This window comes from Syngnathus floridae, chromosome 9, assembly GCF_059516105.1.
Source record: "Syngnathus floridae isolate MCC-2025c chromosome 9, RoL_Sflo_1.0, whole genome shotgun sequence".
Taxonomy (NCBI): domain Eukaryota; kingdom Metazoa; phylum Chordata; class Actinopteri; order Syngnathiformes; family Syngnathidae; genus Syngnathus; species Syngnathus floridae.
The window spans coordinates 10,638,937-10,655,090 of record NC_142421.1 but is presented as its reverse complement, the minus strand read 5'-3'; the positions used below and the strand labels follow the sequence as shown (position 1 = coordinate 10,655,090).

Sequence of the window (16,154 nt, the reverse complement as noted above, 5' to 3'; positions counted from 1 at the left end):
GTTGTAAGAATGTCATGATGTACAGCACAGGTGTCAAACTCAAGGCCCGGGGGCCAGATACGGCCCGCCACATCATTTTATGTGGCCCGCGAAGACAAATTGTGTATCAAATTCGTGTGTCATTACTTGAATTGCAAATTGTCTTCACTTTTAATAATATATATATTTTTTTAATATTTGACCAGTTTTTTCTCATTTGATTTGAAAACAACTTATTTGTTAGCTTGTTTTATAGCTTTTACAGTTTTTAATATGAGGTGCTCATACATTTATTTGGGTTGACTGTCATAATAGCCCTCTGAAAGAAGCAATGACTACAATGCGGCCCGCGGAAAAAATGAGTTTGACACCCCTGATGTACAGAATTTACAAAAAAATTCAAACAGATGTGCTGTAAGACTACCAACTCTAACAGAGCAGAATATTTGGAACAGCAATAAAAATTGAGCATTTACATGAAAATACATGACAAAAAATGTGAACATTTTTTTTTAAATATTAGGATCATGTCCCTAAACCCAGTTAACATGCACCCTTGAAAATGACTAAAAACAAATCCCCAATTTATTAAAAATCAATACATTGAATGCTTGTGATTGGCTTGGTTGGTGACTAGTCCCTGGTGTACCATGCCTATGCTCAATGTCAACTTAGATAGGCTCCAGTTTACCCACAAACCTAACGAGGACAAGCACCATAGATGGATAAAATAACAGTGACAGGCTACAGTCTCTTGACACTACCTGTAAACAAGAAACAATGCTCCTGCTTCAGCTGTAAGTCACAATATTAATTTGGAACCTTTCTCCTGAGGTACAAACAACAGTGACAACGTTTGTAAAGTGTCAACCTAGACACTCGACAAATTTAGACTAACAGAGAATTGTGTCCTCAGTGTAATGAATACTCATAACAGAAGACTCAGTGCTCATTCACTCTCATTTCAAATTAACATATAACCCAATTTGTTGGTTGTGTTTTACTCTCAGACCGAGGCCTGATTACTTCCAGCGGTGTTTCCCGGACGGCCAAGTGAACGCAAAGATGTTGTGTACCGGGGAGCCTCATTTGGTCTCGGAAGGTCGCAAGAGTTTTCCCAGCAGTCATTCCTCTTGTAAGTGGCAGTTACATCTTTCCTAGCTTATGAAACACAACAGAAGACAATACAACAGAATGTACTGTAGTATTCTAAAATATTTCCACAAGAAGAGCATTGATGGATTTTTCAACTTTATGAGGTGCTCTCATGTCTCATGGCAGCTTGTTTTGTAACATGGCCAACATATTTGGCCATAGTCTGTTTTGCATGTCCATTGTTACAAAATATGTTTTCATCCTCTTCCCAAGCGCTTATACTTCACAAGGGAGTTTAATAATTCAAGTGTTTTCCTGTTGTCCAGCTGATTAATGTAAAGAGGCTTGCAAGCAAGGAATCTTTGCTGCCGGCCACAGCAACCGCAATGTTATGCTGCATTTTGAGATCAATACAGATGGACTAATTACACTGAGGATTTCATTTAATATGTAGCATTGAGCCATGCCTAAAAAGCTCATTACTCACTTTATTCACGTTCTTGCTTTACTTAAAATTATAGATGAATCCTTGAGTGAAGCCATACTTTTACCAAGCAATTATTTCGAACGAATGTTTTAGGGGAAAATATATGGGTGTCAGATGGAGCCTAAGTGAATATATCTGTGATAAACTATGTGCCTCCACATCTAATTAAGAAAATGCAAATCCAAGAGCATGCTGCAGTATATGTTTTTGCATAGTGGAGAAGCGCCAGAGAAACCCTTGTGAATGCATTTAAATGGCATAAAACAGCTTTTACCTCCTTACACCTTAATGGAAGACTACGATTGATAAACAAGAAGCAGCAAGGATGTAAATATTTCCAACATGGGCTTGAAGAATCAATATCCTGTGCATAGCTCAGTCTATAAGGACTTGACTGTGCAGACTTGGCTCGAGGGTGAAAGCACAGTTGGTTTCAATCTGCCAGGGTCTTTTTCTGCAGAGTTCTTCAAATCTTGATCTTGCCAGCTTTTCTGGTTTCCTCAGATATGCTTGATTACAGACAGGTACATAATGGTCAAATAATTGGCTACTCTACTGAACAATATGTGTTTTCACTGCAGATTGAATTTGAGGGTATTTATAGCCATAAATCAACACTGTGGGAAAAAGTGGGAGGCACATTAGTAACTGTTGTAAAGTGCCTCTGAAAAGTGATGGGATGATTGGCTGTTCTGATGTTTCAAGGTCAGGTGGACATGTATGGCTGCCAATAGGACTGTTTCACTTGTATACTTTATTGATAATGTAGCAGTCGGGGGAATTCTGAAGTGCTTCGAAATATATTACCTGCTCCTCCTCAGCCAAATGTTTCAGAACTCATTGGAGGGTGCTTCACAGTGCCATGGTCAATAACCCAAAGCATACAACTAACACAACTTGCTTTTTAAAGGCAATGAAGTGGAATGCTATACAATCGCCAAGTCAGTTCCCAGACCTAAATCCACTGGATGAAAACCAAACTGAATGCAAAACATCTCAAGAAGAAGCGGGGACGGAAGATGGTGTCAGTAAAAGCCTGGCAGCGAGTCACCATGGATTAAATTCAGGGTTACTTGTAGTCCAATAAAAAGTGGGCAAAGGCACAAAGCTTGCGTGCAAAAAAACTCCAATTATAGATGAGACTTGTTCACACCGCCCCTTTTAAAGTGCATAAGTCCACCTGGGTTCTTTTATTCTAACGGCTATTAAATCGGTCTGGGAGTCTCAAGGACAGTTTACAGCTTTATAGAAACAGGAGTAGATAGAAACAGTTGCAATGCCAGCGCTAGGGAGAATATCGGCAGTCACAAGTCTAGTAACCTCAGAACATTCTCTCTGGGTCCCTCCTACTTATATATTACTATCTTTGTCAATCTGGCACTGGCAGCATAAAAGCAGAAAGTACAGAAGGTATAAATCATAAAAATATGTGTTGGTATGTAACATAAAACTATGTGTTATGTGTGTGCAGATAAGAAAACAGGAGGTTTGTAGAATGTGATGTCCTTGGAATGGACAGAACAAAACATGAACTTCAAATTCTTTGAAGTGGTGTTGAATGCCAAAATGATAAGGGTGTCCATGTCCCCAAACTATCTGGACCTTACTGTACAGTATGTTCGTTGAAAACTAAAACTTATGAGTGTGAATGGTTGTCTTTCTGTAATGTGTCAGCATTTATCAATACCAAGTCCAGTAAATTCTGTTTCCAAGTGAAAAGGAATAGAAATAGTGATTTGGGCCATTCAACTCTAAAACATGTTCTTCTTGTTTCTAGCTAATGAAGACAAAATGCATTGATTTCTTTACAATCCAAGGATTATTTAAAATGGATGTTTTTGTATAAAAAAATGAATCAGCTTCTCAGACATCTGCTTTGCGGAATATTGGCAGATGTGTTCCAAAAGACATAGAATTTACCGGCACTATGTGCAGAATTAATCCGTCTCCACACCAACACTAATAACCTTATGTTTTTGCAGAGTATGAATATGTGTAATTGAGAGAACTCTGAGATGAAATTATGAGAAGCATTCATATTATATCACATCTGGAGTAATGGGAGAATCTGATCCAGCCTGTGTCCATCGTCATCATAACTTTGTTGAATTTTTAAAAAATATTTCAAAGCTTTTTGTGGGACAAATTGGCAACCATCCAGATTAGTGATAAGTACCTATCTTCAAACTGAAGTGGAATCTGGATTCAACCAAGTATCATTTCTGGCTGGTTTGATATCTAAGAGGGGTGTTGATGGGCCTTTGTAGATATGAACTACACCAACAAAAATCCCTTTTAAATGCAGTTTATCTGTAAGATGCTTATCATATGTAGTATTGAAGATTTTCTGTGATTAGATTTCCCTTAATAATTTGGTCAAAGAAAATAAGTACAGATGCCAATAAACACAGTCATAATAAAAAAGAAAGCTGCTCTCCCTATTCATAATCCCCTTAAAAACTGTTAAACATCCATCATAGAAATTCAGTGCTTGAAGCAGGATACAACTGATGGAGGAGCAATAATAAAGAGTCAGTTAAAATAGCATCAGTATCAAAGTGGACAGTTAATATGTGCTGCTGTGGAGTGATTTTGTATTTCTGTATTAAAACTTTAAAATAGGATAAAAGAGAGTTTTGTACAAATTTTGCTGTGGTGGACAATTCTCACACCAGCATCTTCACTGTCATTTTGCTTTTTTGTCTGTTTCCAAAATGACTGCCAACCAATATAATTGTTATTGTTGCGGGAGTGAGAGGGGACATACTACACTTTTAAATCCACCAGCTGCTCTCAATGGCTACTTTTGCACTGACAGCAGTATTTTGTTACATGTCTCATAAAGGCAATACTCAGCATATGGCACTGGCAAAGATGGCAATTCAAACTCTAAATAATATCAAATGTGAACACCCTGAGGGCTATACACTCCAAATAAGCCAACATGTGGGCTACTATGAGCATTGCAGGCTTGAGTCAAGTTTGAAGTTAGTCTTGAAGCAAGCAATTGTGGGCAAGAAAGGATATTTTAAAAGGCAAAGGTAGCCTTCCTCCTCCATTTGTCACACCAGGTGGCTACAGTGAAGAACTCCTAGCAAAACATCTCCTGGAATGAAACTCAGAATTTCATTACGAACCTGCAAATGTATTCTTCATGAAAAGTTGTTTCTTTTTTTGAAAGATGACATTCCTCATCACGGGTGTCGACCTTAGGATCCATCCCACCACATCCTTTCTAAACGATTTCTCTATTTTGAGCATTTAAAGTCAAAACATTTACCGTTTCTAACGTTTCTAAACTCTGACACCATTTCCATCTACACAACAGTCAAAGTAGCAAAATGTCCCAGTCTTCTTCACATCTTTAAAGAAACAACTTTCTCTTTGATGATCAATGGTTTTGTCCCAATCGATTTATCCACCAAGGCTTCTCAGAGACATGAAGCAAATTCACTTCAGTAATGTTCCCTTTCGATCTCTCTAAGTCTTTCCATGGCCATCTGCTGCTGCCTCTTTGTTTCTGGTTATACCTACAAAAATCCCTTGTTTAACGTCTCTGCTCAGAAAAATAAGCAAATTATTCTTGGCAGCAGGGAAACCCCAAAACGGTCTCCACAAATGTAATATGCATTTTTAAATTCTAACTCCAGCCTATTTCACTCTTCAAGGTTTCAGCCCTGTTTTCTACACTCCGCCAGCTTTCCGGAGTTTAACGACAAAGCCCTTGATCGGAATCTAATGAGTCCTCTGTGTGAACTGTTTAAACAGAAAAGAGGAAAAGCTTGCAGATACTTCTCAGGTCTTCAATATGGGTTTATATCAACATTGTTCGTTTCACAGTAAGATAAAGATGACATTCCTTTACGTTGATTATTGTTGGTTTTTTTGGTCGTGGGCTTGTCATGACGCATCAAGAAACAAAACAACCATAAATGTTTACAAAAGAACAAAAATTTTGTCAAGCGTGTTCTCCAAAATACAAGCAAATCTTTAATGGGCAGAAAGTAGATGCAGTAAATAAAAATATATCTTATTGTTTAGTTTAAATCAGATAGCTATAAAGTATAAAATGTCGCTGCTGCCCTCTGATCAACCTTTAAATCATCTGAAAATGGTCCAATAGAAAATGTGATTCAGTCACTGAATGGGTAAATCATGCTGAAGCGTTTTTGTCAAAAATATGAGCAAACACATTTATCTTTTGCGCAATCATTTGTATATGAGTCAGGGCTGCAAAAAATGTATTTTGTAGGTTATTGAAAAATATCTCTTTGATGGATATTAGGTTTTTCAAACAAGTGAGTAAGGTTCCAATGATAAGGACAGAAACAGTTTCCGAACAACAATATCTAATGGGCATATTTACTGCACAAAAAAGGAAAATGATAAGTGTTGCTTGGAAAAAATGTCATAGCTGCCGGGTAAACTCTTTTCCAGTCTTTTCTGTTTTGGCGGTTATTTTCCTGAACTGTTCCAGGATGTGATTAATTATTTAAAATTCTAGGTGCTCCATTCGGACCAGTCCTTTTATAGATTACCTATTAATTAAAAATAAGGACAAAAGAGCTCATCTGCAGTATTTTTCCTTAGATTAGAACTCCGATCAGTATCTGGAATACTTTACAGTCCTTCACATGACCCTGAACAAATCAATGTCGTGTTCTGAGTAAAATCATATGGAATATAGATAACTGAGGTACGTTTTGTTTGTCAGTCAAGTAAGAAAATCATGATGCTGCAGAAATAGAATAATCAATCTGTGTGTGGGTGGCCAACGCATGCATGTCAAGTGTTTTAACCACTCAACTAGTATGCCTATAGGGCTTCTTCGGTTTCTTCCACCAGTCCACACTGACCTGAACAGTTCACAGTGTATCACAAAGTAAAAAGTTCATATTTTTCTGGAGGCATCTGGAGGTTTCTCTATTGCAGGGGCCACGTCATACTTAATGGTGTCCTTTGGAGGGTCACGAGAGCTGAAACCTGTGCTCTATTGAGTCTGGAAGAATTGGCATTGATGTTGAAATTATATTCTATGTGATTTAAAGATGAATAGAGAACTGTGATCTAATAAGTTCAAAATTGCTCATGATTTATTTTTGGTCTATCTAATAAAGTTCTGGCTTCAGGTAAATCATGGTGTTTGATTATAAAATGAATTAAATTGCTTGTACACACAATTCATTAAAATGGATTATATTTTTTTGGGCAAAGATGAATCATTTGCAAAAGCTCAAACTAATAAAAAGTCAAATATAGGAGAAAAATGTGCATATTTATATCCATCCCTCCATTTACAATACTATTTGTCTTTTTGCGGCGAAAGGCAGACTGTTTTGATTTTCCGTCATTCACAGTGCAGATAAAGACAAACATTCAGAATTGCATTTGGGCCATCACAGTCGACCATTCCAGAAAAACTGTGAAAAAAAAAATGTGAATGTTAATTTTACTTTTTTTTTTCCACAAACATTTGTAAACCTCCACTCAGAAAGCTACCTACCGACACTTACACTTGGTCTTATACATATTGCCAAATACAACAATGTGAGTTGGCCTAATATTCATTGTGGATTTATGGAATGATCTGCAGGACAAAAATATTACCTCAATAATATTAAAATTTCGTGAATTGTTTTTTGTTAACAAAATGTGTTTTTTCACTTAATGTTGGTTTCTTGTGCAGCATTTTTTTTTGCCATCGTTTCTTAAGAACAGTTTGTACTGAAAAAATACAGTGTGTTTTTTGTTGTTTGCTTCAACCACTGTTCTTGGGATAGAATAGTGGATCTTTCATGTGTGCATTAAAAATGTATTATCAAAAATAAAATCAGGTCCTTCTTTAAGTTTCCTATGCAAAATGCCCTTCAAGCAGGTTTATTTTGACATGTTCAAAATTCTGCAGACAGTAGGCGTCAAAGGTCGTCTTGGTTATTTTTCATCTCTGCCTGTTCTCCTGCTGTGTTTTTTTCAGTTGAAGGAGCTTTTAGAATAGCAGGACTATCTGCAATTTGTAAAAACAAACATGTATCACCATTTCCATGTTTTTATCCACTTTGGGGAAAATAATGTAGTTCCTCCATACAAACATAAAACCGAGAAAAGGTGATAATGAGGAATTGAAATTTACCTAGGTTGGGATCAAGAAGTTCACTTTATTACGTGATTCATAATTTATGCTGCAAAACAGAGAAAATGATGAATGGTAATTGTTTTTCACTTATTTCTCCTCTGCCAATTTGATGTTGACTTCTTTAAATGTCATGTTTATTTTGAATATTTTCAAGTAGTTGACACTTACACTGATTGGTCATAATAGAAAATTGTGTGCAAGTAATCTCTTTATTCTTCCCTGTGACATTATTTTCTCATTCCAGTTCAGCTCTACTAAGGCTTTTTAAGCTATCATCATGCTGTGTCTCGACAGATCTCTGGTGTTAAACGACACACTCCTGACCCACCTTTTTGCTATTCTCATTCACACAATTGCAATTCTGTCTCTGTTTCGCCATTAATAAAACATTACGTCTCATACAGAAGAGTGAGGAAGGAAACTGATGGAAAATTCATGACTTTTACTATTAGTGTGACATTTTGGGACTGAGAAATTTGAATGTTGGCCACTTTATCTTTGTGTTCTCTTAATTAGTTGCATTCTCTGGGCTTGGATTCACTTCCTTCTACCTGGCGGGCAAGCTGCAGTGCTTTACAGATCAAGGTCGAGGTCGTAGCTGGCGCCTCTGTGCCATGGTGCTGCCCCTCTACAGCGCAATGATGATCGCTTTGTCCAGAACCTGTGACTACAAGCACCATTGGCAAGGTCAGAACACTGTGATGTGTATTTTTGGTTATGTTCAGACTACAGCCACTCCATCCAAAATAAATTTTGTCCTGGATTAATCAAGCTCAGGAAAGGTCATCATCTACTCCAACCTTGCAATTCATCCCCTAACTCTCTTTCTTTCTTTCTTTCTTTCTTTCTTTCTTTCTTTCTTTCTTTCTTTCTTTCTTTCTTTCTTTCTTTCTTTCTTTCTTTCTTTCTTTCTTTCGTTTGTTCGTTCGTTCGGTCTTTCTTTCTCTCATTCTCTCGTTCTCTCTTTCTTTCTCACTTTCTTTCTTTAGGATTTTTTTGTCAGCAAAAATTGAATCAAGTGCCATATTTTTGCTTTCGATTGTGCCACCCTAAAAGCCAAGCTTAACGCATTTCTAATCAATGTGTGCATCACAAACAGCGATTATGCCTTTCTGTCAAGATGATGCATAGTATTACAGGAATTAAAATGACATGAGGAAAAACCAAAACCTTCCAGACAGTTTTGTCATATTTATATGACTCCATGCATTTTTAACACAGCAGCATAGATAATTGCTTCAGAGTATGAGTAGGAATTTGATTTAGCACCCTTTGAAAATTTAATGTGACCTGCCTAGAAAGATGGGAAGATGGGAAGATTACATTCCATATATATGGGAGAGATAATGACGAGAATTAATAAAAAATATACTTTGTGTTGACAGCATTGTCATGTGGTATTTATCAGTTTTATTGAGCTACAATCATCTTGTGTTGATGAAAAATTTTAAGTCGGAGATTAGGGTTTCGCTTGAAAATATGACGCAATCTATCAATTTTAAGCCATTCAGAATTTTATTGGCGCCACAACATGACAACATCTTCACTCGTTGCGCCCCCCTAACCCATGGACCGGCCTGCATTCAGCATTCTAGTATTGAAGCTTTTTTACCTTTGGGGTTTACCATATTTTTCGCTCTTCTTTTTCACTGCAGAAGTGAGCCACATAAGTCATGGGGGAAATAAAGAAACGACCCCCCCACACACACACCAATAAAAGGCCACTCTGAGCCCCGTCATCATTTGTTTGTTCTCCCCAAATGTTGTCCCCTTCCCCTCCCAGCAGAGTGTCAGCAAATGCAGCAATAGCACAGCCCATTAAACAACCTAAGGGGGCTCTCAGTGTAAACACAAGCTGGGAAACACCATTAGCCTGGCATTCAGTGGCGTTCTTGATAAATACTAATAGTCCCATCATCCCTCAGCACTTGGTCTTCTGTGGCTTAGCCTTGCATCCCAATCACTGTCACTGTGAGGCCGTCATACTAATTGATTGCATGAGGTCTCAGACTGTTAAATGTATTTGACAGGAGTCAATGAAACATTCATAGAGTAGGCTCATGCATTATACAATTCCTGAATGGTGGAAATTTGCGTTATATTCCATTTCAGGCAGAAGGAGAAAGAAATATAGATTTTAATAAGACCTAAGAGCATACACAAATTGTAAAGTGTGGAAGTTTCAGAATGTGTAGCCAGAGGCTGAGGGCTAAGGTCTTTTTATATCCCCCAAGCTTGTATGATAGGATTTGGATGGATAGTTACAATATGTTGCAGAAGCCTTTTCGTATCCACTTGAGACCAATGCAGATTATTTGCTTTGCATTTCAGTTAATATTCATTAACCTTTAAAGAATATGCACACTGAGGCAGTATAACATTGGGTTTTACGAAATTAATTGTTGGATTCGTAGCAGTTGTTAGGCTAAAATTAACGATGGCGACATACTTGTAAATATATGCCCTTCTGTGACTATACAGATGCCTTTGTTGGAGGAGTGATCGGGCTATTGTTTGCCTACATCTGCTACCGCCAACACTACCCCCCCTTTCTGCACACGGACTGTCACCTTGCCTACGCCAGCCTGGCTGCCATTGCACACACATCCTTGCATCCTCAGGAGGATCAGCGGCCCACTGACAATGCTACTAACCTCCCCCTGGAAGGCTTGACTGAAGCACCACTATGACTAGTGGCCACCTCTGAGACGACCCTCAACACGCCCAGCCAGCCAATGAACACACCTCCACATTCCCACTGATGAAATGGCTCTTAGGTACATTCCAGTGGACAGTAAGCCACTCCCTTCCATTATTTTATTTTCATGTTTCCGTGACAACTACTTTTTCGTGTCTTTTATACTGTTTTTGCTTAGCAGCTGTGAAAGTCTAGATCAGGGGTGTGAAACTCATTTCTTTCACGGGCCGCATTGTAGTCATAGCTTGTTTCGGAGGGCCATTATGACTGTCAACCCAAATAAATGTCATATTATATACAGTAAAAGCTACAAAACAAACTGACAAATAACTCGTTTTCAAATCAGACGAGTAAAAACTGGTCAAGTATTTAAAAAAAAAAGATATTATTAAAAGTGAACACAATTTGCAATTCTAGTAATGACACGAATTTGATGCACAATTTGTCTTCGCGGGCCACATAAAATGATGTGGTGGGCCGTATCTGGCCCCCGGGCCTTGAGTTTGACACCTGTGGTCTACCTGTTGATGCAATAGGAAGTTAAGAAAATAAAGCATGACTATTGCAAGGCGGAAACAAAAAAGCTAAGGGAGTGGTCTGGGTAAAGGCGTCGAAATGGTTGTTTTCATTGTCATTTGAAACTGCTTATTCGGAAATGTATCTGCCAAGAAGCAGTCGAGGGCATCTTAGCTGTACTTTGTAAATACTTGTTTTACATCACTTCACTTTTTAAAAAGCAGTAGCTCTGACTGGAGTGTATGCTTTTTTTGTGTCTGTGGTGTTTGATGTAACACAAATCCCAAAGCAAGTAGCATCCATTAAACAATGTTTTCCTCTAAAGGGAGTGTGATAAAAAGCTCCCTAGACGCTTCAATACACAGGTGTCAAACTCGGACACAAGTTTGCCACTACTGTTTCTTGACTTGGCAATGATAACGGGTGTAATGGTAATTACGTATATTGAGAATCAGATTTTTTTGTGAGGGAAAATATTAGGTAAGGGACGTTAAGTATAAGTGCCTTGCACCCCGGCTACGCGACTACTCTGGAAGAAGCTGGACCTCTGGCTCGCAGGCGTCATGACTACTATTAAGATTTTGTGGCAGTACTGTAGGTCAAGTCTAACTCATTTGATTGGAATCAGTACATCATGAAAAAAAAATAAGCGCAAATGGACTGAGAACTACTTAGTAGTGTTCTTAAAAGATGTGAAAAAAGCAGTCCCGTATTCCCCGGACTATAGGACGCACCTTCAATGAATGGCCCATTTTAAAACTTTGTCCTTATATAAGGCGCACCATTAATGCATCATGTCAGATTTTTAATCCAAATCAAACCATTCTCCATTTTATCTTTTTTATTTCAACTTCAGACACAACAAATTACATTATAATCAGAAAATAGTGATCCATAGTCTTTTTGATTCATGATTCATAGTCTTCAGGAGGCCATTTATGATTGATTTCATGACACAATGCAGTTTAAATTTAGGAATTAGGTCCATATATAAGGACTATAAGGCGCACTGTCGGCTTTTGAGGAAATTCTAGGTTTTTAGGTGCGCCTTATAGTCCAGAAAATACGGTAATGTCCGCACCAAAGTTATTTTAACCACTAGAGATCATAGATTCACATTTTACAGTTAAGCAACCTTATGATGAGGCCTGTGATGGCAAGTTTGACAGCCCTGCTTAGGATCTCGTTTTGTCATCGCTTATCAAGAATGAAACCGATTCAATATAACTTACAACTGAATTCTATTGGGTATTCACAAATTATGACTCATTACCCAACCAGCTGCATTCATTGCAATGAACCCAAATTTCTCTGACACCACAACCCACACATTTTTTTTATTTGAATGTCAAAGATGAGATTGTACAAACCGCTGTAGTGAAAGAGTGCTTTAGAAGTGGAGTGGATTTTCATTTTCATACTCACTCTTGATGGTGTTTTGAAAATTTGAGGGAACGTGTAGTAAGTTTAGCTACTCTGAACTCTCACGCGACAATATTGATGAAGTCACCATAGCAACACAAGGATGAATGTCGAACCAAATCTCGAACCCAGGCGGTGAAAGCCCCGCATCCTAACCACTGGACCATCAGGGACATTTCTGTACTATTGTCATATTTTAAAATTGCAATCTTGTATCTCACCTTGTTTGCTGACTTCCTCCACACATTACCTCAACTCCCATTCAACCGTGTTTCATCATCCAACTTTATTTAGGATTCTTCATTTAACACGTCCCCAGTGGTTTCACTAGTACACACATGGTTGCTCAATAATAACTGAAATCAGTGAGACACGGGTGGGAATGGCAGGCTGGAAGTTGGTCTTAAAAAAGGCACAAGCTGCTCCAGCATTAATCCTCATTAAGTTGGGGTCACTGCAACTGCTGCTTAATGAGGGCATCTCCAATAAAGTGTACAAGGAGTAACTGAGAATTGCAAATCAGCATATAGACTTGAAACCCATGAATAAGACAATATATCCCAAAACAGAATGTTAAAATGTTACATAGGAAATCACCTTCTTCACCTTCTGTCTCTGGCATTCTTTCTTGGGTGCAATGGTTTCTTCAAAAAAATGAATAAATAAAAAAAAGTACCCCCCCCCTCCTTTTAAAAGTGTGCTATACAAACCCATTTTCCATACCTAGCTATTGAAACTGTGTTAGCGTTGTATCGTTCAAATTTCTTTCAAACATCATTTCACCTTTCCTCAAACATCTTTTATAAACCTGTACGTGTGTGTACATGTGTATGCATGCGTGTGAGTGGTTATTAAATCTCACACAAGTGCAATAGCAAAAGAGCCTTGAAGAGGAATTCATTTATCATGTCGGTAACAGGATGATTTGAGCCTTGAGAATGTTGATTTGTATCTGTGAACTTTAAAATAAGTAATTAAATTGCTTGATTTGGTGGCACGATATTTGTACATTGGCGATTTATTTTCTCAAGTGTGTTTGCATTGTTTAAAAAGAAAACATAACTTCATTGTTTTAATTTGGTACCATACACACGATTATAGAAAATTACAGAAATGTCCATTTTTAAAACAATGCATGACAAAACGCCACTAGTTTTGTACAGAGAGGGATAACTTCTGTTCTTGAACTGTAATACTTATATACTACTTGTTCTCTGACCACTTCACTACCCGGTGGACTCAAGGACAAAAGGAAGGTAATTGAAATTTATTGAGTTGTGTTATATTGAAAAAAATGTCTGAAGAATAAATGTGTGTAATGATTTAGGAGTTGTCGTTCATGGCATGCTAGTTGCGTTTGTAAGAAAATACAAGTGTTCATTCATTTTAAAGAAAGCGTGTCTTAACATGACAGCTCCCTGAACTATGTATATAGACAATAAAAGATTGCAGGATTTGTGTAACATGTCTGCAATGGTGATTTTAATTGTTTTTACTACTAGCAGGAGAAAACAGGATGTGATGTTTCAGTATGTTTATGTAATGACAATAAAGTCGTATTATATTTATATTATCCATCTATCTGTCAATTTTCTATGAGCTCTGTTAGATGAAGTTCAAGTGGACAGGTCTGTCTCAGAAAATTAGAATATTGTGATAAAGTTCTTTATTTTCGGTAATGGAATTAAAAAAACAAAAATTAAATTAATAAAAGGCTTGCAATATTTCAGCTGATTTTTAATGAATCCAGAATGTATGACATTTTTGTTTTTTTTTAATTGCATTACAGAAAATAAAAAACAATATTCTAATTTTCTGAGACAGTCCTGTATAACTATTGTTTCAAATGCATCTCTCTCTTGAGAAAAGGTGGAATATTTGCTGGGGGATTTAAACCCTGGCCAAATAAATAGGAAGCATCGTCAGATTGTCCCAATTAGGTGGCTGAACCTCTTCAAGGTGATTCCCTTGATGTGAAAGTTGCTGAACTATTATAATATCCTCCCAAAGGCAGCCAACTTGTTGAGGCAAATATTATTCAGCACAACTTCATTTTCTTAGCCATTACCCAAAGCTCAGGACCATGGTAGGGCTGTAGTCTAAATTCACTTCTAAATTAAGAGATCAGTTTCTCCTCTGTAGCTGTTATTGTACTGATACCTCTCACCCAGGCTTTCATTTTGTCACTTGGACGACTAAATTCCATCATTCATCCCATTCACAGTGAGTGACTCGGGATAGTCCCGGGTTTTGTCCACATTAAATGGAAGAATGGATGAAGACATAATCCCCACAAATCAACATCAATTCATTAAGAGGCATTGACTTTTGTCATTTTCAAACGGTTTTTATGTGGGATTTTATTTGTAAAGATCTTTGACATACTTGAGCCTCTCTCAAAGTAATTTTTTCAAGGTCTTTTCACTGCTGGATCTGACCATTTCACCAGACAGGAGACATATCAATACACAGATAATTTTTATGTTAATCAAATGTGTTACACCAATTTTGATCCCTGAAGGGAAATTCCGTTTTGGCTCTTGTTCTTGTTCCATTAAACCGCAGAAAAAAACATTTGGAAAAAAATTACATTATATGATGTTTTTATTAATGTTATACACTCAATAAAAATTGGAGGATTTATACACCATTATTGCATCATTCTCTTCCAGTTTGTTTTAGAATTATTACAGTGGAAGTTTCTAATATTAAATTTCTTCCACCCAGCATTGTTTTTAATTAATAAACCAAGACTCTTTGTAAAGAAAAATTAGCTACCATATTGGATCATAATTAAAATAGCAGTCAAGAAATGTATTAGATTTCTGCAGACTTGTTGCTAATACTTTAGAGATAGTTAGTTAAAATTTGAGTTTGAAAGTAGATTGCCGAGATGGATAAGCTGTCCTCTGAATATGTCAGAATACATTACTCACCTTGCGGCGAACATGAAATTGAGTTATTAGCGGTTTTCATTCAAACCTGTCACAGCAAAAAGGTGGATTGGACCATAGAGGAGCATCTTTCCAAGATAATGTATGGGTGTAAAGCCCCCCCACCCCCCCACGCCTCATTCAGATGCGAGGATAGTTGCTCATCTGTGAGGAATTGGGCTTTGGAACCAGAAGGCCTTGCTTTGACTCCCGCTGTGGGAAAAACAATGTCACAATGGCATCTAGTTGTTAGAGTGAAGCAATTCTACAACTGAGACCTCTTCTTGTTCTGTGTGGTGTGGAACATCAAATATATAGCAGAGGTAACGTTGAATTTTCCCTTGAGGAAATAGACGAGGAGTATGATAATTTCATATTAAATATTACATGCTCCGTTATTAGATCATGTCCAAAGTCCCATGTTCATTTTTTTTTCTTTCTGTGACTTTGCTGTCCACTCACAGCACAGTCACACTAGCCCGAGAGCCATGCCAAATCAAATCTCTTTGTTGAAAAGTCTGTCACAGTGACATTTTGCATGACAAGAACAGTTTGCATGCTAGCACAGTGCAACCCATAGTTTGGCATGAATCACTACCTAAATGGAAATTGGCATTCATAATAGATCAATAGCAGCAAGCAGACAGCTGTAGATGTACCTCTCTTGCTCCTGTCAATTCCACCGAGTACTGTGCTACATCGCAACTCTGTGAATCCTGTCGTGTCTACCTCATTATTGCACAAACCGCAAACCTGCCAAAGTGCCAAATCCTCAAGGGTGCGTCGTGGCGTATTGTGTGTATGTGAGACACTCTCTTAAATGCATTTAATGATTGCACTATTGTTATTCCAGTGACAGATCACAGCTAATTCACATTTAGAGATGTTTAC

The 16,154-nt window shown here is 37.6% G+C and overlaps 1 protein-coding gene across 1 annotated transcript in view; it reads left to right on the top strand.

The window, feature by feature from the left end:
- The window catches only part of plpp4 (phospholipid phosphatase 4), a 35,446-nt gene extending 21,543 nt beyond the window's left edge, over window positions 1-13,903 (top strand). Inside the window, exons 5-7 of the mRNA XM_088384581.1 lie at window positions 990-1,114; window positions 8,211-8,381; window positions 10,176-13,903. Coding sequence (XP_088240707.1) covers window positions 990-1,114; window positions 8,211-8,381; window positions 10,176-10,384 — 505 coding nt within the window. The 3' untranslated portion in view covers window positions 10,385-13,903. The remainder of the gene's footprint in view (window positions 1-989; window positions 1,115-8,210; window positions 8,382-10,175) is intronic.
- The last annotated feature ends 2,251 nt before the right edge of the window (window positions 13,904-16,154 follow it).